General features: G+C 40.7%; 1 protein-coding gene across 3 annotated transcripts in view; it reads left to right on the forward strand.

Moving 5' to 3' along the window:
* Window positions 1–24,037, forward strand: part of LOC121291485 (AT-rich interactive domain-containing protein 1A-like) — a 138,051-nt gene that overhangs the window by 73,531 nt on the left and 40,483 nt on the right. For all 3 annotated transcript variants that reach the window (XM_041212726.1, XM_041212727.1, XM_041212728.1), the window contains exons 5-7: window positions 18,060–18,300; window positions 18,921–19,010; window positions 19,908–20,075. In XM_041212726.1, coding sequence (XP_041068660.1) covers window positions 18,060–18,300; window positions 18,921–19,010; window positions 19,908–20,075 — 499 coding nt within the window. The remainder of the gene's footprint in view (window positions 1–18,059; window positions 18,301–18,920; window positions 19,011–19,907; window positions 20,076–24,037) is intronic.

Here is a 24,037-nt window from a genome sequence, read left to right on the forward strand (position 1 = left end):
TGTGTAAATTTAGCAACAGCAATTTTAAAATACAGATCCACTCCTTTTGAAGTAGAAGCAACTATTTTCAAGCTGTGTGGGTGTTGATCTGGTTTAAGCAATCACAGTATTTATATTTACAAAGCCTGTGTTACCTCCTATATTTTTCTAAACTATTTTAAAATCATGAAAAATATCAAAGAAGTTGCACTGGCTCTGTCACTGACCCGAGCCTGTCTGATTTCATGTTGCTCTGGTTGAAGATTGTTGCGTTTATTGTCAACTGCTGCTCAGGATACATGTGCAGCTGATGCGGAGAACTGATTTCTGCTTCTCATTTTAAATGTAATTGTATATGTTCATTCCAGGTGTAACCAATGGTTGAGATGGAAGGGCAATAGTTTTTTTTTAACTAATCCTGCCCCAGCCATACAGCTCCACTGAAATGTTGGTATTTTCTCTTTTGGTGTGGATGGCAGGAGAATTCCATTTTAGGAAATACTGTTGATGCTGATTTATTTCATCTGTTTCTGTGTAGTTTCAAGTGTATCTGAAGCAGTTCTTTAAGTTGAGTGAATAAGCCACCTTTTGCATCCTTGCAAATGGTTGCTGTCCTATTCACTACAAGTAAAGTACAATTGGTGTGTCCCTCTCTACAAATACATACTAGTAATGATAGCCTAAGAGTTTGTTGAAGGTTTTAAGTAAAAGCAGTTCTGAGCTGGAAAATAGTTGGGTTGTGATGAGTATGCAGCATGTGAACATTCTTGACCATTCACATCTACCCAGCAGGGCAGTTTTAAAGAAGATTTGTTTGTGTTATTGTTTATTGGAGAGCTTGATTTTCATTACATTACTCTATAACTGCTTTCCCTGTTTTTTGACAATTTATGCCACATACCAGATTAATCAGACATCGATTATGTAACTCATCTCCAGATCATTTTATGTTGCAATATAAACTTGTTGGCTTGTGGAGAGGCAGAAGGAAATAGGAAATTTACATTCTTAAACGAATCGTGCAGTAGCAACTACAAATGAAAGTTGTTCTACTCTATTTTGAAATTGTCGTTCCTAAAATTGTACCCATTTCATCAAATAAAGTGCATTAAACAGGATGATGCCTACAATTAAATGTGAGGTGCTGTCCGCTTGGAACCTATTTTCATCCTTTTCTCTTGTATTATCTACATGCCAGCTGCAACACATGAGCCTGCCCATCTGCACTCTGTCTCGAGGTGTCAATATGTGCACAGAATGAGTCAGGATCTCGTTGAAACTTTCGGACTTGTGGCTTCCTGTTCGTATCTACAGCCCAACTCTGCATTATTTAGCCACGGTGGCTCCCTCTGATAAAATAAGCTCTTAAAACATAAGAACAGAAGTAGACCATTCAGCCTTTGAGGCTGTTCTGCCATTCATTTAATTCATGGCTGATCTGTGCCTTAACTCCATTTATCCATAGTTGCTCAGTATACCTTTCCCAACAAAAATCTATCAATCTAAGTTTCAAAAATTTGCTTCCACAGTGTTTTGGGGGAGGGCATTTTAGATTTTCATTGCCCTTTGCTCCTGTATGGTTAGTTATAATTTTAAGATTATGTCCTCTTGTTCTGGATTTCACTGCCACTGAAGATTGTTTCCTTCTGTCTACTTAATCTAATTATTTAGGATCATTTTAAATACTTTGATTAAATCACTCCTTGACCATCTAAACTATAAGGAATGCAAGCCAACTTGCTCTTATAGTTTAACCCTTTTACTCCTGGTACCATTCTGATCAACCTAAGGCCAATATATCCTTCCTTGGGTGGGGGTGCTCAGATCTCCGGAAGGTCTCTGTACAACTGAAACATAACTTTCTCTCCTTTGTATTTCAGCATTTTTGAGATAAATGCCCATTAGTCTTTTTGATTATAGTTTGAACCTGTCACTAATCTTTGTATGTCGCCAACCAGATCCCTTTGTTTCCCCACAGCTGTCATGCAAGCAAAGTGGAAGACTCCATGTCGAACTCCACCTGACATATTTTTGCCCATGCACTTAACCTGTCTCTTTGTACCTTATTGACTTTCTCCTAACGTCCACACAACTTGTATTGTTTCCCAACTTAGTGTCATCTGCGGACTTGGCTATACTATATGCTGTTCCTTCATCTGAGGCCCCAGTGGAGATCTCTGGGGATTACCACTTTGCACATCCTGCCAATCAGAATAAATCATTTATCCGTACTGCCTGATTCCCACCTCCCAATTATTTTCACAAGGTTACCTCCAATTTCATGGTCTTTCCTTATCTCTACATGGACCTTACCAGATGCCTTATGGAAGTCCATACAGGTGGTATCCATAGACACTCTTCAATTCACAATCTAGTGATTTCAAAAAAAAATTGTGCCTGGTGCATCTGTAATTTCCTTCATTTCCACCCCTGGTACTGAAATATCATATCTGGGCGTTTATCTGTCTTTAGTGCCATTATTTTCTCAACCGTTTCAAAAAACATGCAGAAAATCCACTAAGTTCCTCCTGATTTATTTTTAGGTTCCTTTGTGCCGTTGGTGTGTTGTCCTCTTCCTCCATTATGAAAATAGATGCACATCACTAATTGAACAAATGTGCCAGGATGGCCCTGCAGTGTTTGTTCAGATGTTAAACCATTAAACAATTAGAAGTTATATGAATTACTTTAATTTCTTCAGTTAATCCTGGTTTGATGTGTAGTGATTGATTAAACATACAAAGGAACAAAGATTTTATTTTTAACCTAAAACAAAAACTTTCTCCTAAAATCCCAGAATCCACATTATCTGGGTGCTTTCAGAAATGTGCCATTTAATTCAGAAATGTTGTTTTTTTGGCCAATTGTTGTACTGGCTTTGGCGAGATGTGATAAATTGAAGTTTACCAAATCCTTGACATTGGTGTGTATAGTTTAAATTAATAAATTCATGTAATTATTCTGACAAACATTGGTGTTAAATCATTAAACAATCAGAAGTTATTTGAGGTGTTTTCATTTTCATTAATTGCTTCACGTATTGTCCTGGGAGAAATTGATTTCTGACTGAGCAGGCTGAGGTCTTTGTGTATAATGAATATACTGCTGCCTTGGAAGGAGCATGGATATCAAGTAGAATCTACAAGTTGAAAAATTGAACCAGTGCAGAGTGACACATGTTGTGACTGTTTGGCTGCAGTTTTATAACAATATCAGTTGCTGCAGATGCTGAAGAGAATGTCTGCTCGGGTGACTGTCGTTAACAGTGGAAATTGAATGCTTTGGTGGTTTTTTAAACTACCCAGCCACCGCTTTCCTGGTGGACATGCTGATTCTTGCATGGAGTGCAGCTGTCTGGTACCTCACCATGGTGCCTACTGTTGAACTATAGATGGGTGATTTAACTGGTGTAAGGGTGACAGGACATTGTTGTCCTGGCTCAATGCACGCTCAAGTGTGGTTTCCAGCACTACAGGGCTACTGAACAGTGAGTGATCAGGAATCATGGCTTTCCCTCACCTAGGAACACAAAGCCCTGACTTGTCACTCTGGTGAAGAAGGCAGTTTAAAAAATTTACAACTACCACTACCTTACTACTACCGTTAACACTTCCTTTGCCCTTTAGTTCATGACATCTTTGTCAATCCCTCCTTTGCCCCCACCTATCGCTGGCCTTCTATCCAGTTTCACCTGCTTCCTCCTCCTTGTGCTCCTCCTCCTCCTCCTCCTCTCTCTCTCTCTTCTCCCCCCCCCCCCCCCCCCCCCAAACAGTGTAAATTTCATCACATTTTTACTTCTGTTCAGCTCCGAAGAAGGGTATGGGGACTTGAAATGTTAACTCTGTTTTTCTCTCTGTAGATGCTGATAGACCTGAGTTTTCGCAGCATTTTGTTTTTGTTTCAGATTTCCAGCATCGGTATTTTGCTTTTTTTAAAATCAAATTGATTGTGTAGAAAGTGTGTTCCATCCTGATGAGTCCACGCACAATCTGAGTAAGATGCTTGTATGGATTGTTGCTTTGATTTGAGCAGAAGAAAATAGGAGCTTGTAGGGGTAGTGCAGAAAGTGCCTCAGTTTTCTCTTTCCAGGAAAGAGACCCAGCCTGTTCAACCTTCCCTGATAGGTGTATGGTCACATTCTGTTATCATCTTTGTGAATATTTTTTTACATTTTCTCCAGTGTCTCTTTACTTTTAAAAATATGGTATCCCAGGACTGTACACAATAGTCCGTGTGGCCTAAGCAAAATTCACTACAAGTTTAACACAACTTCTCTGCTTTTCAATTCTATCCCTCTAGAAATAAAACTTAGTGTTATAATTGAACAATAGAGAGCTCGAGCTTGCTCTATACAGCTCAGCAAGACACTAACACACTCACAAGCCAACATTAGCTTCTCTAGTATAATACTTTCTACGCCAGCCCTATAAGCTCCTGCTTCCTCAGTCTAATAGAGATTGTTAAAATTCTGAAAGATTTTGATGAGGGTAAACAACAATGATGACGTGTATTTCTATAATGCTTTTAACAGAATAAAACACCTCAAGGCACTTCATGGACATTATATAGAAGATATTAGGGCAAATGAACAAAAGCTTGGTCAAAGGAGTACCTTAAAGGAGGAACGTGGTGGAGAGAAGTTGAAAGGTGGAGAGATTTAGGGAGCAGATTCCAGAGCTTAAGAATCCAAGCAACTGAAGGCATGCCACCAATAGTGGTGCATTTAAAATCAGGGGTGCTTCAGAGGTTAGATTTGGAGTAGCATAGAGATCGCAGAGAGTTGTAGGGCTGGAAGAGATTACAACGATAAGGAGGGGTCAAGCCATGATTGAAAACGAGGATGAGAATTTTAAAATTCTGGTGTTGCTTAACCAAGAGCTAATATAGATCAGCATGCACAGGGGTCATGGGTAAACAGGACTTGGTGGAGTTAGGGCATGGGCAGCAGAGTTTTAGATGACGTTTTTATAGGGGAGAATGTGGAGGGATGGATTGGAACAGTCAATCCTAGAGGTAAAAGGTTTGGAAGAGGGTTGCAGCAGCAGATGATATGAAGCAGGAGAGGAATCCAGTGATGTTATGGAAGTGGAAATAAGCAGTCTTAGTGATGGCACGAATATTAGGTCAGAAGCTCATCTTGGTCAAATTTGACATCAAGGTTACGAATAGTTAGGTTCAGTCTCTTCAGTTGATGGGGAGAGGGATGCAGTCAGTGGTTAAGGAGTGGAGTTTGTGGCGGTGACTGAAGGCAATGTCTACAGGCTTCCTTATATTTAATTGGAGGGTTTTCTACTCTTCTAGTGCTGGATGTTGGACAAGCAGCCTGGCACTTTAGGGACAGTGGGAGAGTCAAGATTGGTGGTGCTGGGTATTGTTACTGGACATGTGGAAACTAATGTCCCGAAGACAGCACAAAGATGAGAAATAGGAGAGGGCCAAGGATTAAACCCTTGGATGTCAGAGCATATATATTGTTTCCATTTGTGGGGAAAAGCAAAATTTAAAATAGTCACCAAGAAATCAAATGAGGAATTAAGAAGAAACTTCATCCAGAAAATAGTGAGAATGTGGAATTCAATATTGCAGGGTGCAGTTGAGCCAGTAATGGGGAAGCTCAATAAGCATTAGGGAGAAGGGAATTGAGGGTTATGATGATAAATGAGGAAGGAAATATGGGAGGAGACTCATGTGAAGCATATATACAAGCATGGACAGTTTGGTTAAACTGTTTCTGTGCTGTAGATGTTATGTAAATATGTGAAGCTGCACAAATGGCAGCCCCTCAGTGCAGAGTTTGGTGTGCTGATGTGGGGCAGTATGGGGGTGTGGAGAAGCCTCAGTGGGTTTGATGCGCTTTCACCTCCACACCACTGGCTAATGATCAAATGTTGTCTGTGGCACTGTGGCTGACCTTTGATCCTTTCAGTAGGTGTCAAAAAGTGAGGCTGCAAACCTGTTCCTGTTCTCGCTGGGTATTAAAGGATCATAACAAGCAGAGTACAAGAAACTCTGGGCACAATGCAAGGTTGCCAGGTGATGCAATTTGAAATATGGGATGTAGTTCTGACTCTTTCTTCAGATCAAGCACCAAATAACAATAAATAAAGTTGCCAGTGCAAGGAGCATCGTTGTGTGTTTCTGCTGCAGCCTTTATTACAGGAATTTGGTGGAGAGATTCTGGGGTTGGCGCATAAATGATCCTCTGCTGCCACTCATTTCATAGGCTGCATCATAATACTCAAAGTTACGTAATCTGTATATGTTTTTAATTTTGGTTCTGGAGCTGGAACCCTCTATGGAGTAGGAGGGTATGATTGAGCAGGAAATTGGGGAGGGATGAGGACTCCATTTTAACTTTGACTTTTTTTTTAGCTCTGCCTTTGTTCCTTTCATTTCCAAATACAGGAAATCTGATTGTCCACTTCCTGGTTTGTAAATGGAGAGTTGGAGTGAGGGTTGTAGGACCTGCTTTGTCTCCATGCTCTGCTCTACCTAGATTGCTGTTTGATGTTTAGTTTACCGAAGCCCATGGCAATTAGTAAAGCCACATCATTTCCTTTTTCTGCATAATTACTCAATTGTTTTTTAACAAAAAATCGTCCTTTTTCCCTTTAATGTTTACTGTGATTTCTAGTTGGTTATCATTAACCTGTTTAAAATCTATTTCCTTGTGAGTTTTCCAATTAATTTACAAATCTCTATTTAAAATTAAACCTGCACTGATTTTTGGATGTTGTACAACTGATGGGCTGCAGATTGTGGCAGCTAAGCCTGAGTAATCAATGGCTTTCTCAGTCAGTACTTGCGGCGAATGTTCACACTATCTGTGTGCCTATCCCTGAGCGTACATGAATGCGTATACCCATATATGACTTTTTGACAGTTGGGAATTTTTTCTCCTCAGCCTGAATTGGAATTAAATCGAGCCTGAGATGTGGAAGGACTGTGCTTCACAAGTTACAGCTGAGCGTGTGTATAATGTTTTCAATCCGGTTACAAATGGAGTGTGAAGGGAGAATATTTTGGATTGCAGGAGGGTGAAGTCTCTGGATAATTAAATTTTAATGGAGCAGTTATTAGGTATCTTGGGCTGTAGTTGAGAATGAAGGGGTTAATGAAGCTGATAAAACAGTGACCACGTTGGAACATTACTGAAGTCTGTGATACTTTGTTTTGGGAATTCTGAAAAGGAGGTAATTCTGATAACATCAGTTGTACTACATCCAAAAATCAGTAGAATGTGATTTTGCTGTTATTAGAATTTGTGCATCAAGTTTGATTTTATGGCACTGGTCTTGTAGTTGGTTGTATCTCATGAGGAGTGACCCTGGGAATGGAAATTCATTTGGGCAGTGTCTGTATAATTTCTTTATTGCACCCTACATGCTTCAGGAATCTGCTGTGCAAATCATTGTTTCCTATGAGGAGGACTGACGTACATCACACTCTCCCAAATACCACTTGTTTATAAGCCTTTTGAGTCCCATTAGACTTTGTTTTGGAATGAAGGACCTTCTCCCCCCATGTTGAAGGGAACAGTTTTATTTTGACAGCCTTATTATTGAAGACTGGAAGTCACAAATTGATGTCGGTTCAGGGCAACCGCTTTGACCTTTGACTAATATCTTTGGGATGGTTTCTGTAATAAGACTGACTAGCCGTAAGGTTTGTAGATAGCAGCCTATTCCTTTTTTAAAATATATAGTATTTGTGCAGCATGCACAATGATGAGCACAAATGGTTGCCAGAGCATAAGACACTGACTCCAAAGTCAGTATCCCTTTCTGCCACCTTTGTCTGGCTTGTGTTGAGTGAATAATCAAGGAGAGAATGGAGTCGATCTGGAATTTTTGGTTGAAGTTGAATAATATTGGATTTGGCCCCTTTGATGTTAAGCTGCAGGAAAGTTTAGCTGATCCATGATTTAGTGTCAGACAGGATAGCGGTAGTAGTGAGCCTGTCTTACCATTGACTTAGATCATGGCCGATTTGCACCTCAGCTCTATTTTGCTTTTGTATCCAATCATGCCCTTATCCAAGTGAAATCTATTGATCCCGAGAGAAAGATGGAAAATGCTGGAAAAACTCAGCAGGTCAGACAGTATCTGTGGAGAGAAAAACAAGAGTTGATGTGTCGAGTCCGTATGACCTTCCTTCAGAAACGTCAACTCTTTTTCTCTCCACAAATGCTGTCAGACTGAGTTTTTCCAGCATTTTCTGTTTTTATTTTGCATTTCCAGCATGTGCAGTGTTTTGCTTTTATCAGTTGATCCCAGTCTTGAAAGCTCTATTTGACTCCCAGCATCCACAGCCTTTTGAGAGAATTTCACATTTCCACTACCCTTTATATGCAAAAGTGCTTCTTGATCTCTTCCTGAATGGCATGACTTGAATATTAAGATTGTGTCCTCATGTTCTTGATTTCCACCAGAGAAAGTAGTTTTCTGAAACCACCCTGTCAAGTTCTTTTAACGTTTTAAATACCAAAATCAGATTGCCCCTCAGGCGCCTCACCCTAGCCGATGCAATCTAGCCTCATAATTTAACGTTTTAATCATTGATACTGTTCTAGTGAATCTATGCTGCATTCCTCCAAGGCCGGTATAAATATTCCTGGGACATGCTGTCCAGAACTGAATGCAGTACATCAGGTAGGGTCTGGCCAAGGTTCTGCACGACTACAGCATTATTTCCTAATTTTTGCATTCCAACTCCTGTGAGATGAAGGCCAACATCCCGTCAGCCATCTTATTGCTTTACGTACCTGTCTACTTTTAAATATTTTTTGCTCTTGCAATCCCAAATCTCCGACTCCGGTACAGTTCCTAGTTCCTAACTGTTCAGAAATATTCCAGTTTATATTTTGTGTCCAAAGTGGATTTCTTCACACTTTCTCTATCTGCCACAGTTTTTCCTAGTCACTCAGAGACGAGTGTGGTTCAGAAAGTAGTTGGCATACAGTTTGGTTCATTTGATCCATAAAACGGTGTACATTTAGCAATTAATTCGAAGTATTTGGTACAGATCAATGAATCAAGCAATCTGCACTCAATTCTGAACATCCTGGAATAATGGTTTTTATTGACAGCTGCATCTGAGGCTCAATCTGTCAGGATCGCGCTAATAACTCCTTGTAGTTCCTTTGTGGCCTGTAGCGCTTCAGTCTGGGTTTATATTTGGCAGCTTGGGCTCTGGATCAGGCAGCAAGATAACTGAGCTGGACCAAGAATGGCTTCTGCACTTGCTATGGGTGACATTTACTGCCCATCTATTCAATCGTAGCAGGGAGCAAGATTACATGCTCCTGGGGGTGTATGTACACATATCTTTGAAGATGGCAGGAAAGGCTGAGAAAGTAATCCTTTGTTTTAAATAGAGACAAAAAGGAAGTTATGCTAAAGTTTTATAAAACATTGATGAGGCCTTGATCAGCTTGCATTTATATTATACCATCAGTGTAGAAAAATGCCCCAATTTCACAGCCTGCAGTGGTGAACTCACGCTACCTTGAGTTGCCAGCCCAGTATCATAAGCATTACATTACCATACCTATCAAAATACTATTTGTACCAAATACTGTTAATTTACTTGTTAAATGCTGAATAAACATGTCTCTTTGTTTATAGACAGAATCTTAGTTTGTTAGAGTTTGGTTCATCATTCTACTAAAGAATACTATTTTTCAGTGGCAAAGGGTTCTTAAGCAGATAGAGACACTTGTTTCATAAGGGACATTGACACTGAATGCAAGGGCTATATGTAAAAACAAAGTGGGGCTTTTCTAGATCTTTCAAACTTGCTAGCTTTAATTTTTGTTAATAAATACAAACATGATGCTTGGTGTTTTTAGCAGCTCAATTAGACAATGTGTAGACACTCATTTTCATTTCTGCGATGTGCTGTATATTTGGTGTTTAAAATCATACCCAACCATCACTTGGCACTTAACCACAAGGCCCTGCTACCTGAGGCTCATTCCATCCAGACACAAGTTGGAGTGCCCTTCGTTTGGATGGAGTGTTAGCAGTGAAAGTATGATTTTTGCCAGTGTCAGAGCACTGAAAAGATTCAAATCTTTCGTGCTCTCTCACTGATAGCGACTGGTGAACTCTCAAAATACTGGAATCCACTGATCTATAATGTATGTGTGCCATATTTTTCTTATGATCTTTCCAGTACTGCTGATCCTTCCTCTCACTAATGCCACCAATAGACTTTGCCTTTGATAAGACGAAGTGGTGATGTCCATGTTTATGCTGGAACTCCTATTTATAAGCTCATTAGTTGCACCTATTTTTCTTTGGGCTAGAATGACATTGTCTTGTTGGCTTTAATAGTTTTAAAAGTTAAAGTACAGGAGTTAATTAAATATTTCTGGAATTGTTTTTCCAAATGTAGGGAGATTTGATTCTTCCAAAACACTCTTGCATTTTGTAAATGAGAAATCCTGGCTGTTTATATTAACTTCTACGAGTTCCAGGAATCTGTTCCAAGCTTTACTGGGAAAGCAGGGGATATAATGTGCCTTTATATATATAAATGCGTGTGTGTATTTGTATATGTACGCATGTATGCATACACATGCATACACCTGCACGTGCGCACACAAATGTTATGATCCTAGATCAGACCCCTTTTTGGCAAGATCCAGTTTGGGACCAATAATGTTTAGTTAAAAATAGGCAAAGTTTGAGATTCAAGACACTTGCTACGAGAATAAAACCACAAGATTCTACAGGTTTTGAACCAAACAAAAATAAGTGTACTATTCAAGGTCAAAAAGATAAAAGAATTTACAATTTTACATTCTAACATTCAGGGTTAATATGAAGTACATGTCAATTAACAGGCAAACTGTGGTCGAACACACCATTCTGTACAATACATAGCAAATGCGAACAAGATCCCACAGACTTCTCAGCAATCCACCCAGATGTCACTAAAGCCTATGAGTCAGCCAATTTCATTGGAACTGTTTCCCTCAAATTTTGCTTTCGAAGATGAAGACTCTGAACTCCTTCAAAGCTGCTCCAACTTGGGCTGCATCAATGTCTGTAGACCTCCCAGAGTTTCAGTCTCATCTCCTGAGACTCTGTTCCCCTGGATTTTCGAGACTACGCTCCAGCCTCTACATACTAGCTTAATTTCAGCTGATATAATTTCAGCTAGTGTCACTCGGCTGGCACTTCCCCTGGATTTCACCAAGGTCTAAGCTCCCCAGCTACACCAAGCTATAAATGGCTCCCAGGGCTTCTCTTGATCCCTAACCCTTCACAGCAACGAGCTAGAGACCTCCTCCGCTCCCCACGACTTCTGACTCCTAACTGTACAGAGCTATTAATTGGGTCCAGGGACTCTTAATGCTACTTTATGGTCTTACCTTTCTAGCTGTTAATCCCTTAAGTCAACATGGCTGCAGCATTTTTAAGTGTAATAGTCTTCAAGCTGCTTTGGTTGCATTTATCTCATTTTCTACAGTTAAACTTTAACCTTCCCAGAACTAAAAATTACCTCAAATATGAATCATTCCCTTGTCTTGTGTCTGGTAATGGTGCTAACCTTTCAGGAGGTCTGAAATAATACAAGCTAAAAACACCAAAGAGTCCTTGTTCCCACAATTCCATAACCTGAGTCACAAGCAAGGATGGCCTGTTTCCTATTTTCATCTGTGATCTTTTTGGAATTACTAGAGATTCTATTTCTAAATCCACATCACCCTCTCATTTGCATGTACAGACCCTCCATTCATCTCTGAGGGGCAAATTACTATATAACTGGGTTACTGACACCACATGATCTCATGCAGACACTATTGCTTGGTGGCATTGGCTCAGCTATTTCTGGCTATTACAGGACTCATGTGAATGCCTCAAACTGCCAGAACAGAACCACTGTCTTTTTTTAAGAGTTAGAAATTTTGCTATGTAAAGACCCCGCTGATCCTGCTACTGCTGAGCTGCAGATATAACAGCACCCAAAAGATGAATACTCACTATGTACAGTGTAATTGTAGAGAAGCAGCTTTGATCTGCTCCCTTCCCTCAACACTTTCCTTTGTGAAAGCAACTAGAATATGTTGCTATTGCAGAGAGCCATTCTTGGGTTCCTGATGCACATGGGGTTTTGTAGAGAAACTCATTGTTTCTCCCACAAAATACTTTATTGTTCTTGTGGAGTAAGTGTGCTTTAAATAGTTCAGTCCTTCCTCATGATGAGCCATACATGCCTTGGGGACAGAGCAAGCAGTCACTTTGTAATTATACTGGGGACAGGAACATGCACTTGTCACTACGATTTTGCTGTTTTAAATCCCTCTAAATAGTTAATGAGTAGGACAAAGTTTTTTTTGAATTGCTTAGAAATGGTACAGGCATTTCTATTCCTCTGTCATAGGATGGCCAATGCGTTCAGGATGCGCAGGAATATTTATTTTGGAAGTGTGTATTTATCTCTTATTTCCCCTACCCCAGCCTGGCAACCTACATCATAAATGTTGTTTGTTGAGTGGGGACTCTGAAATAACTGCTGGAGGGAGTGGCAGGGTGATCATTCTCGAAGGAGTATCCTATGCTTCACTTCACACATGGGTGGGTGAGCTAATGGATCTTTACTGAAATTAACTTGCTGTAAAGATTTTGAGCGCTCTCTTGCATCCTGTTGAGATTAAGGCTTCACCTGTGTTATGTGTAAAAGCTCATGTAAAAGCATGTCCTTTCATCAATCCATTTTGTTTTAAAGTGATTATAGGTTTTCTAAGACCCAAGGAATTGGTGCTTAGTGGAAATGAGTGCAGTGAGTTAGCATTAGCTGTTGGACTTGCAGAGCCTCGCACCTAGATACATTGATCAGGAGCTCTGCAAGTAATTGTAAACTGGTCAGCAGAGCTGCATTTTCACCAAGTGACAGTCACCTGAGCTCTACAGAGGAATTTACTTTTTTTTAAAAAATAGTTGAGCTGCATAAAATGTTTCAACATATTAGTGAGTGCCTTCACAGTAAGTACTTTTTCTTTGATGTTTTGTGGCCTCCGTATGTTCAATACATGAGAAGTGTTACTATCAAGACACAAGTAAGATTAAATGAAAGTTATACACCTGCCTTCTGCGAATTGTATCTTTCAGGAAGTGAGATTTGGGGGTTTCTGCTTAGTAGGCCTGCTCTTCCTTTACTGAGTAAACTAATGCTGGTACTTTGTGTCACTTAATTCAGTTGGGAGGGGGGTAGCTTCGCTATTGTTCAAAAACAGATGGATCCATATCAATGTGAGAAGAAAGGATTGCGGCAGCAGCAAGTGGACTGGCACCCTGTCTTTCCTCATAGATTTCTTTCCCTTTGGCCTGGAGTTTGCATTTGGAACACCTGCTCCATTTTCAAAAGCACCAGGCTGCCACTTCGTGGAGCTTGTGATCATTCGCAGTTTGTGAGAGAAAAAAAAAACATGTATTCTGTGAAGGTTCCTGCATGGTCAATGACCCAACACAGCTTGTAGCCTCAGCGCTGGGCCCTTCCAGTTTCACTGTAGGAGCCCAGCTCCTTTGTATGAGTCAGTGTTCTCAGAGTAATCTCTGTCAGTGTTGATAACTTTACACATGGTGAAAACACATCACCAAGACTGACTTTGTTCCTTTTGAAAGCGATGTCTTGGATTTAATTATTGTGTTTCTCACCTAATTCTCTCGCGTTCTGTTCTGTTAATAAAAATTGTTTGTTGTGCTCGTCTAAATGAGAGGTGTTAGTGCTAGGCAGACATCGCTTTCCATTTCAGGCAATCAGTGTCTGGTTCAAAAACATACACAATGGGATGCAGAGTAAAGCTTCCTGGATTCAGCCCTTGAGTGTCCTGTGTTATACCAGTCTGACATTTGTATTTATTTCTCTGTGCCAACCAGCCCATGACCCCTTGGGGAGTACCAAGTTGCCAGTTAGGGGCAGTTTAATGCTATAGGCCCTCTTGAAGCTGGACAGAGCCTGGCCAAACTCTTGAAACTAGACCAAGTCTGAGAAGACTGAGCAACAAGCAGACAACATTCAACCCATTGGTCTGAACTGGATTTGAATTAAGGTCATAAAAGTATACAGCCTGTTTCTAGCGCACTTGTGCCTATAAGCACTGCAGTTAACTCTGGAATAATAACGTGCCTGGTTCCCTGAAGCACTGCTGCAGCTGTTGAGTGGCTTTTGTCTTTGTATATGTCCTAGTTGACGGTTGTTACACAGACTGAACACCCGGGTACCATAGCCAGCATGATATAACTTGCTGCTACTTCAACTTAAGTGCTTTTTTATTTTTTTGTTGTTAGCTTCCATGACCCAGAACTTGGGATCATTTTGATTTTGCCATGATTGTACTGAAAGTGGAATCTGTATTGAGGAACTCATTAAAGTGCAGGAGTTGCAGTGATTGGAGCACTTAAAACACAAGAGGAATAGACATGGCTGGATTTTGCCTCCTTCCTCCTCATTTTCATGCCTCTTTTATGAGAGGTTCCAATTGGAGATGCGGGAATATCAGCAGTGCTTATCTTCAGGTTGCTCTTGGTTGTCTTAATGCAGCTAGTTGGAAACTTGGGAAAGGTGCTCTGGAAATGGAGCACTGAAGGAGAGAAGGCAGAAAATTGAGTGTGTGAACCCTTCTCTGAATGAATGCCTCTGGAAAGGTTTAAAGTTTTTTTTTAAACCAGAGACAGATTTTGTACGGATCCTTTGTACCATGCATGCTCAATGGAAGCAGTTGTACAAATGGAGCCAGTGCAGGAGACCAAGGCAGGGAGATTGTATAACACTTTGAATCTAGATTTGAACACCAGATATAAACATCCAGAAAAGTTGCTTAACTTTATTCGTTGCCAGTTCCCACACCTGGCCTCTGATCTGAATGAGCTTTTAATAAAATAGATTTGTGCATTGAGCTTTTGGAATTGGGGAGGGGAAGGTGAGAGAGGTAGTTAATAGAAACGTGCACTTTCACTGAGAGTGGTGGAAAGAAAGGAGCCAGCCTTTGGAGGAGTGCTGTGTGTAATGCTGGATTGGAGGTAGAGGGGTGAGGATGCCCATTGTGCTCTTGTCTAATTTGGGTGAAGGCAACACTTGGAGACGATTTGTTATTTATTGAGGGAGATTTATTGGCATAGAAAGCACAGTTGCTGAGTTTCTTGATGTGTGATTTGCCAGCACTGTATGCCCTGGGGGGTGGAGTAGAGATTGTGTTTTGTACCTCCTGGGTGTGGAGACATGGCAAAAGTGGCCAAGTGCATAGAACATGTCAGGGAGAAGCGAGTACACTGTGACATCACCTCAACACATCAGACTCCGTGGAGTAATCAACACTCATTCATCAGGTCAGAGCCCGAAATAAAACTGGGCAGGATTTCAAAAGAAAGCTCAAGGCTTTTGTTAGGGAGGGAGCCAGCCAGGAGTGTGAGATTCAGTGTTAAATACTTGGACAGCTTCCAGTATTTTGATGGTAATGGCAGATGGGCAATAAATCGAAAGCACATGGAAAGCACGTGAGACACACTCATTCTGTTATTGTTTACAAATGTAAATGTTGGCTGAGCCCTGAGCACTGACAGGATGAGAAAGCAAGCATCACATCAGCATGAGGTTCTCCAAACTTGTGCTGCACTCACTGCAGATCAGCAGTATTGGGATTGGGCCGCAGGAACAATTCTAATATTAATTGGACATTTCACTGGAGTGGAAGCATAGGAGTAGGAATTGTTTTCTCAGTCACTTGGCTTCTTTTGTTCAGTAATGTAACTTTCTGTAAAATGGGGATTTTACATGTGGGGCATTGTTAATGATAGATTTCCTCCTTGTTTCTTTCAGTTCCTTGCGCATTGACGTGAATACTCTGAGTGATCCCCACCTCCCTGACTTCAATGCAGAAACTTTAATATTGCAAAACTACATGAATGCAACCACACCCATATCTACTAAAAATTAATGTCACAGTGATAACTCACTTTAAAACAGGAATAGGGCATTGGTGTGTGCGGAATGAAACTGTGCATGCACATTGGCTGATTCCTGGTGTGCAGTATTAATCTTAAGAGTACTCGAGAGCTGGTTGTGTGCATCTGTGTGTAAAACCGTACTCATGCTGCTGATCAAGGACAATCAGTTCACTTAGATTTTAACTCATTATATACTGTAACCAGTATATTCAGACAAGCTGGTAGCTTTTGTCATTAGAATAAGTTAGACTGCTTGGGCAGATCCTCCCTATATGGATATGGTGATTGAGGCTGCCATTTTCTCTTGTTAACAACCATTTTGTAAGATGATTAGGGAGTAACCAACAATGTGTAAAACAGGCCTGGTTAGTTCCTGTAAGCTAATGTCTGTGATTGTTCAGGATTACTGTCTCTGCTTGTTCAAGGGGGCTGGGGGTGGGGAGTAGACATGCAGTTAAAAGCTCGTGATTTTATGATTTAATGTCCTGTAACCAGCTGAATGAATGACTCAGATACCTAGAGTAACATTGGAAAAGACAATTTAAACTATTACTGAGATTCAAACTTGAAGAGCTGTCTGACTTTTGTCTCATTCATGGCCTGTCCAGGGACGACAGAAGTAGATTAATATGCAGTGATTCAAAGAAGACTGAGACCAGAGAGGCAAGTTCACTGTAGGATTCTTCCTCTGTGATCTGGGGCAGGGTCTGTGGGGTGGGACTGATTGAATTTTGGGGAATCTGTTTTAGTGGGAATTGGTACGTTATGAAATCTCATGCAGTATGTGTATGGCCTAAGCTGTGGGTTGTGGTTGGCAATATGAGAGGTATGTAAAATATAAGGGCTTTCATGCATCTCTGCTTATCACACTAAAATAAAATTATGAAAGGGAAATGAGTTTGGCTTGAACTGTGCACGGTCTTAGGTTGTGCAGTATTTCTAGTAGGACTTATATGGGGAGATTTAACTGTGAACCTTGTCCTGTCTCCAGCTGATAGCTAATTACTCAATTGTTGTCTAATGCTTTGAACACATTTTCAAAGAGCAAGAAAAAGTAGTTCCAGTAATTTAAATGTGATGATGATGTCATTGTGCATGAGAGGATGGTAATCCCAGACTGACTGGCTGTGCCAGCCAGGGCTACACTTAAAACATGGCAGGAGGAGGCACGACTACCCATTCTCCAACTTCTACCACCCATAGTTTAGTGAAAGCTTAACTTCAGTGCTGGGTTTTAAAAGGTGTGCAGTGAGGCATCACCCCTCAAAGTCCATCATTTTGAACTGTATCAAAAGTCAGGATGCTGAGCCCTGCATCTAAGCCATACCCCGACACGTTATTTCATTGTGCTGTTGCCACCCCTCCCCTTTCTCTTGACTGATTTAGGCACAATATAAACGCAAGTTTTTTGATATGATGCACTGTAATAGCAACTTGCCCAAAGGAAATATATATTTTTTTCAAGCTAACGGAATAATGTTATTAACGATCAGTGTATGTTGTGGGTGATTTCTATTTCCTGCTTATTTTGTATGAGCTATTTTGTCAGACCAATATTGGACACATTGATGCCCCAATCTCAGACATTCCAGTTGTGTAAAGTGATCAGTTTCATCTGGACTGGGGTTGGGGTGGTGGGAATATCTCATTGGCTCTCCACCACTGAGGGAAAGAAGTGCCCTGATGATTTTTCTCCAGTCATTGAACACAGAGCAGTGTTGGTATTTGAGGGAGGGGTTGGAGGGTGGTGTGACTGGGTATTTGGGGGCTCAATTTTCTAGCACTCCCGACCAGCCAGAGATTACTGTCTGGAGATGAGTGCATGGGAAGAGCATGAACTGGGAGTTAAGATGATTTTTGCTTCCACTCATTAATGAAGGAAGTTGTTTTGTAATTGGTAATGTCTAACGAGTTGGATTCCCCATGAGATTCTAGCTCCTGTGCCCTCCCAGTGCATTTTCCCTCCCAGCATAGATGCATAGTCTAACTTTGGTTCATTTCTTTAAACTATTTTCACCATTTCAGTACTTGCAGAAGTGAGAGGTTGGAGGTTAAAAAGAAAACTCACGTAAATGTCATTACACATGAAGAGCAGGTGAACTAATTGTTCTTCTGGGTTTGTAGGATTTGTCGGGTTCTATTGATGATTTGCCAACTGGGACAGAGGGGGCACTGAGCCCAGGAGTGAGTACATCAGGAATCTCCAGCAGCCAAGGGGAGCAAAGTAACCCTGCTCAGTCACCGTTCTCCCCTCATACCTCCCCGCATCTGCCTGGAATCCGTGGTCCATCACCTTCACCTGTAGGATCACCAGCTAGTGTAACCCAGTCCAGGTCAGGGCCGCTGTCCCCAGCAGCTGTACCAGGTAGGAATGTGTGTATGTATGTTTCATTGCAAAGGTTTGCTGTCTGAAGACTGCTTCGTTGGGCAGTGGTGGGATGGGAATGTTTACGACTATTCTGGATCTTCTTGTACGACTCTTAAGAGTTTTATTTCCTTTGTTGTCAATGGTGGGGAGAAATCGGAAAGCTCAATATCATCAAAACTGAGGGTTAATTGGCATCATTGTAACCTGATTAAAGAGACTGAGCAGACCAAGCTTCAGGATCTTGCATGTAGCGTGTCTTGGGACTCTGCCCCTAAATTAGTAGCATTTTGCTTGTAGCCGAGTTAATGGTAAGTATTGAGGACGGGAATTTGATTCTGAAGTGAGTCCTGCTGTCTTCTCAGCAGCCCTGATCCCTAAACCTTATTATACAGATGATTGCTGATAGCCACAATTCCACCAAAGTAGCTTCACTGAAAATAACTATGCTAGAGAATTACAGAAACCAGATGGAAGCCCCAGCCCAGACCCTTCTGCACTCATCTCATCCCATTGTTTGTTGAAGGGACTGCAACTCCAATGCGCCACCCCCATGACATCCTGCAGCAATGTTCTCTTCTTTTCAGTAACAAGTAACTTGTAAATTCTGTGCTTGCTAGGAAATCAGATGCCACCCCGTCCTCCAAGTGGCCAGTCAGATGGAATTCTGCACCCCTCCATGAATCCGTCGGCTATGGGGCAGGACCGTGGTGAGTTCATATCATAGCTAGCTTTTGTAGCTGATTTGAAAGTTAGTGTACCAAACATATTTAATCTGTATTCACTTCTCCAGCCGACATTTCTCTACCATGAACACAAAGAGTAAGTATATTAACATATTGACTAGAGGTGCCAGATATGCACCTTATGTTGCTGCAGTTTGCCAAAGCACAATTTTCTTGCTGCTAGCAAGAAAAGGCTTGCAAACTAGTATTATAGTTGAAATATTTTTTGGCATTCTTTCCCCCTCCCTGAGGGCATTGATCATGGTAAAGTTTGAGGTGCCAGTCACTTCAGTATCTGGCCAATTGGAGCACCTTAATTAGTTCTGCATGGGAGCTTACAGAACAGCAAGAGGAAGTTTCTGCTTGCTTCTTTGAATAATCCAAAACCTAATTCACTGACTTTTTTTCTCCCTATGGTCTTGTATTTTTCTCAACTGTCAATATTTATCTCCTCCCTTCAAAGGTGCTTTGGTCTCTGCCTCATCTACTGAAACCAACCAACTCAGCACACACCAGGCATTGAACCTGGGATCTATCTAAATTACCCATATACCAGAAAATAATTAAACTGTCTGGGGTGGAATGGTATGGAGAAGATGAAACCGGTATATTCGATAAAAAGCGAGAGTGGGAATTCCTTAAATATTTTTCCCTAGATCTCTAATTATTGAGTTGAGTTGTCTGGTCAAGGACAATTAGTTGGAATGGTTTCTCTGAATTGAAACAAGTTTGATATGTTTGTGTTTGAAGAGAAATTATTGCCCTTTTCACAGGGCTTTACCATGCAGGTAAAATGTTACAAGGAACTTTGCATAATGTATTACTATTGCAGTGAGTGATGTGTTCAGTTGTTAAATCAGTACCTGGTTTTCCCCTGTGCAGGCTACATGCAGAGACCTCCCCAGCTGCCACAGTACAGCTCCCCACAGACAGGGTCAGCATTGTCTCCGCGTCAGCCTTCTGGAGGTCAAATGCATGCTGGGATGAGCCCGTACCAACAGAATAACTCTGGAAACTATGGGCCTCAAAGTGCCCAGTATGGACCTCAAGGTGAGTGTGATGCTATTGGAGTGTAAGAGTTGGAACTTTGGCCATGTCTGTTGATGTGACACTCCCCAACCCCTTCACTGATTATACCTTGTGTCACAAGAAAGGCATTCAATGGATGGGTTACTTGCCTCTAAAGTATAACACCTGTTTAAGTATAATCATATGTGTGCAAATGAGATTCACCAATTTTCAGCTGCGAATCCTTATTTGGACACTTGATATGTGAATTCATTTTTGATTTGTATTAACAACATGGACAAATTTGGATAAATTAACTTTACTGCTTCGTTCATACCTTACATACGAACATACGAATTAGGAGCAGGCACTGGCCACTTGGCCCCTTGAGCCTGCTCTGCCATTCGATAAGATCATGGCTGATCTGATTGTAACCTCAACCCCAAATTTCTGCCTACTCCCGATAACCTTTCACTCCCTTGTTAAGCAAGAATCTAGCTACCTCTGCCTTAAAAACATTCAAAGACTCTGCTTCCACTGGCTTTTGAGGAAGAAAGTTCCAAAGACATTCAACCCTCTGAGAGAAAAAAAGTTTCTCTCCTCATCTCTGTCTTAAATGAGTGACCCCTTATTTTTAAAGAATTACCCCTAGTTCTAGATTCTCCCATAAGAGGAAACATCCTCTTCATATCCACCCTGTCAAGAACCCTCAGGATCTCAAAGGTTTCAATCAAGTCGCCTCTTACTCTTCTTAAAGCCTGTGGATACAAGCCTAACCTATCCAACATTTCCTCATAAGATAACTCGCCCATTCCTGGTATTAGTCTAGTAAACCTTCTCTGAGCTGCTTCTAATGCATTTAGATAAAAGCTAAATACTGTGGATGCTGGACATCTGAAGCAAAAGCAGAAAATTCTGGAAAAATTCAGCAGGTCTAGCAGCATCTGTGGAGAGAGAAACAGAGTTAACGTTTACATGCATTTACATTTTTCTTTAGATAAGGAGACCAGTACTGTACAGTACTCCAGATGTGGTCTCACCAGTGCCCAGTACAATTGAAACATAATCCTCCCATATTTTGAAATCAATTCCCCTCACAAAAAATGATATTCAATTAGCTTTCCTAATTATTTGCTGTACTGCATACTAGCCTTTTGTGATTCATGTGCTAGAACACCCAGATCCCTCTGAATCTCAGAGCTGTGCCATTGCTCACCATTTAGGTAATCTGTTTTTATTCTTCTGTCAAAATGAATGATTTCACATTTGCCCACATTATACTCTATCTGCCACATCTTTGACAGCTCACTTAACCTATCTATGTCACTTTGTAACCTCCTTATGTCCTCTTCACAATTTACTTTCTTACCTATCTTGGTGTCGTTAGCAAATTTAGCAACCATTCCTTTGGCCCCTTCATCCAAGTCAGTTATATAAATTGCAAAAAGTTGAGGCCCCAGCTCTTGATTGATCCCTGTGGCACACCACTTGTCACATTCTGCCAATCAGAAAAAAACTCATTTATGCCTACTCTCTGTTTTCCTGTTAGCTAACCAATCTTCTCTCCATGCTAATATGTTACCCCCTATACCATGAGCTTTTATTTTCCCCAATAATCTTTGTCACTCTTTATCAAATGCCTTCTGGAAATCTAAGTACAGTGCATCCACCAGTTCCCCTTTACCCACAGCACATGTGACTTCTTCAAAGAACTCCAATAAATTGGTTAAACATTTAAAATCATTCAAAAAAAGCATTCCAGATATTGCAAGTACTTCAACTCTAATTAAACATAAAAGCAACTTTCATAAAACCATGTTGACTCTGCCTGATTGCCTTGAGTTTTTCTAAATGCCCTGCTATAACATCTTTAATAAATTTCTAACATTTTTCCTAACTGGCCTGTAGTTTCCTGCTTTCTGTCTCCTCCCTTTTTTGAATAAAGGAGTTACATTCAATATTTTCCATTCTGATGGAACCTTTCCCGAATCTAGGGAATTTTGGAAAATTAAAACCAAGGCATCAACCATTTCACTAGCCACTTCTTTCAAGACCTTAGGGTGAAATCCATCTGGGCATAGGGATTTGTCAGCCCACAGCCCCAACAATTTGCTCAATACCACTTCCCTGGTGAGTGTAATTTTCCCGAGTTCCTCTCTCCCTTCCATTTCCTGATTTACAGCTATTTTTGGGATGTTACTTGTGTCCTCTATAATGAAGACCAAAGCAAAGTACCTATTTAATTCATCTGCTTTCCATTATCAATTCCCCAGACACACTTTCTATAGGACCAACGCTTACTTTATTAACTCTTTTCTTATTTAAGTATCTATAGAAACTCTTGCTATCCTCTTTATATTACTAGCTAGCTTTCTCTTGTGCTCTAATTTTTCTCTCCTTATTAATCTTTTTGTAATTCTTTGCTGTTTTTTATATTCTTTTCAATCTTCTGACCTGCCGCTTGTCTGTGTAATTATATGCTTTTTCAGAGGAGGTTCACTAGATTGATTCCAGAGATGCGGAGCTTGTCTTATGAGGAGAGATTGAGCAGTTTAGGCCTATACTAGCTAAAGTTTAGAAGGATGAGAGGAGATCAAAATGAGGTATATAAGATGCTAAAGGGGATAGACAAAGTAGACGTGGAGAGGATGTTTGCCCTTGTGGGGCATTCTAGAATTAGAGGCCATAGTTTTAGGCTAAGGGGTGGTAGATTTAAATCAGAGATGAGGAGGAATTATTTTTCTCATAGGGTCGTGAATCTGTGGAATTCACTACCTCAGAGTGCAGTGGATGCCAGGACGCTGAATAAATTTAAGGAGGAGATAGACAGATTTTTAATTAGTAATGGGTTGAAAGCTTATGGGGAGAGGGCAGGGAATTGGAATTGAGGTCCAAGTAAGATCAGCCTTGATAGTAATGAATGGCAGGGCAGGCTCGAGGGGCTGAATTGCCTACTCCTGCTCCTAGTTCTTATGTTCTTTAGCTTGATTCTGTTTTAGTTAACCACAAATGGCGGGTCCTCCCCTTGGAATTTTTCTTTCTCATTGGAATGTATATGTTCTGTGTATTCTGAAATATCCCTTCAAATGTCTGCCACTGAACCTCTATTGACTTACTTCTTAACCTCATTTGTTGGATCACTTTAGCTTTCACGCCCCCACAATTGCCCTTGTTTAAGTTTAAAATACGAGTCTTGGGCGCACTTGTTTCTCTCACAAAATGAATGTAAAATTCAATCATTTATGATTGCTGCTACCTAGCGGTGCTTTCACTATGAGGTTATCAATTAATCCTATCTTGTTGCTCAATACCAGATCTAGTACAGCCTGCTTTCTGGCCCCAGAATGTGCTGTTCTAAGAAACTATCCCGAAAACATTCTATGAACTCCTCATCTACGCTACCTTTGCGCATCTGATTCTTCCAGTCTATATGTAGATTAAAATCCCCCATGATTATTGCTGTACCTTTCTGACGAGCTACCATTATCTCTTACTTTATACTCTGTCCTACCATGTAATTACAATTAGGGACCCTGCACACCACTTCCACAAATGACTTCTTGCTTTCTTCATTTCTCATCTCCAACCAAACCGCTTCTACATCCTGGTTTTCTGAACTTAGGTCATTCCTCTCTAATATGCTAATACATCATTAATTAACAGAGCCGCCCTCCACTTTTTCTGAGCTTCCTATGAATCCTAAATGTCATGTACCCTTCAATATTTAGGCCCCAGTCTATGTAACCTGTAGCCATGTTTCTGTAATCGCTATCAGATTGTACTTATTTATTTCTATTTGCGCTATTAGTTCATCTGTTTTGCTTTGAATGCTACGTGCGTTTAAATACAGAGCCTTTAGTTTTGTCCTTTTGTTATTTTTGTAGCGTCTAGCCTTATCTGCTAATTTATGCTTAGATTTGTAATCTTTGTCCCTTACTGTCATGGTTTATCATTTCCCATATTAATACCATTCTCTCTTGCCTTGGCTCTACTCTTTGGTTTGC

Source organism: Carcharodon carcharias, chromosome 19 (genome assembly GCF_017639515.1).
Source record: "Carcharodon carcharias isolate sCarCar2 chromosome 19, sCarCar2.pri, whole genome shotgun sequence".
NCBI lineage: Eukaryota > Metazoa > Chordata > Chondrichthyes > Lamniformes > Lamnidae > Carcharodon > Carcharodon carcharias.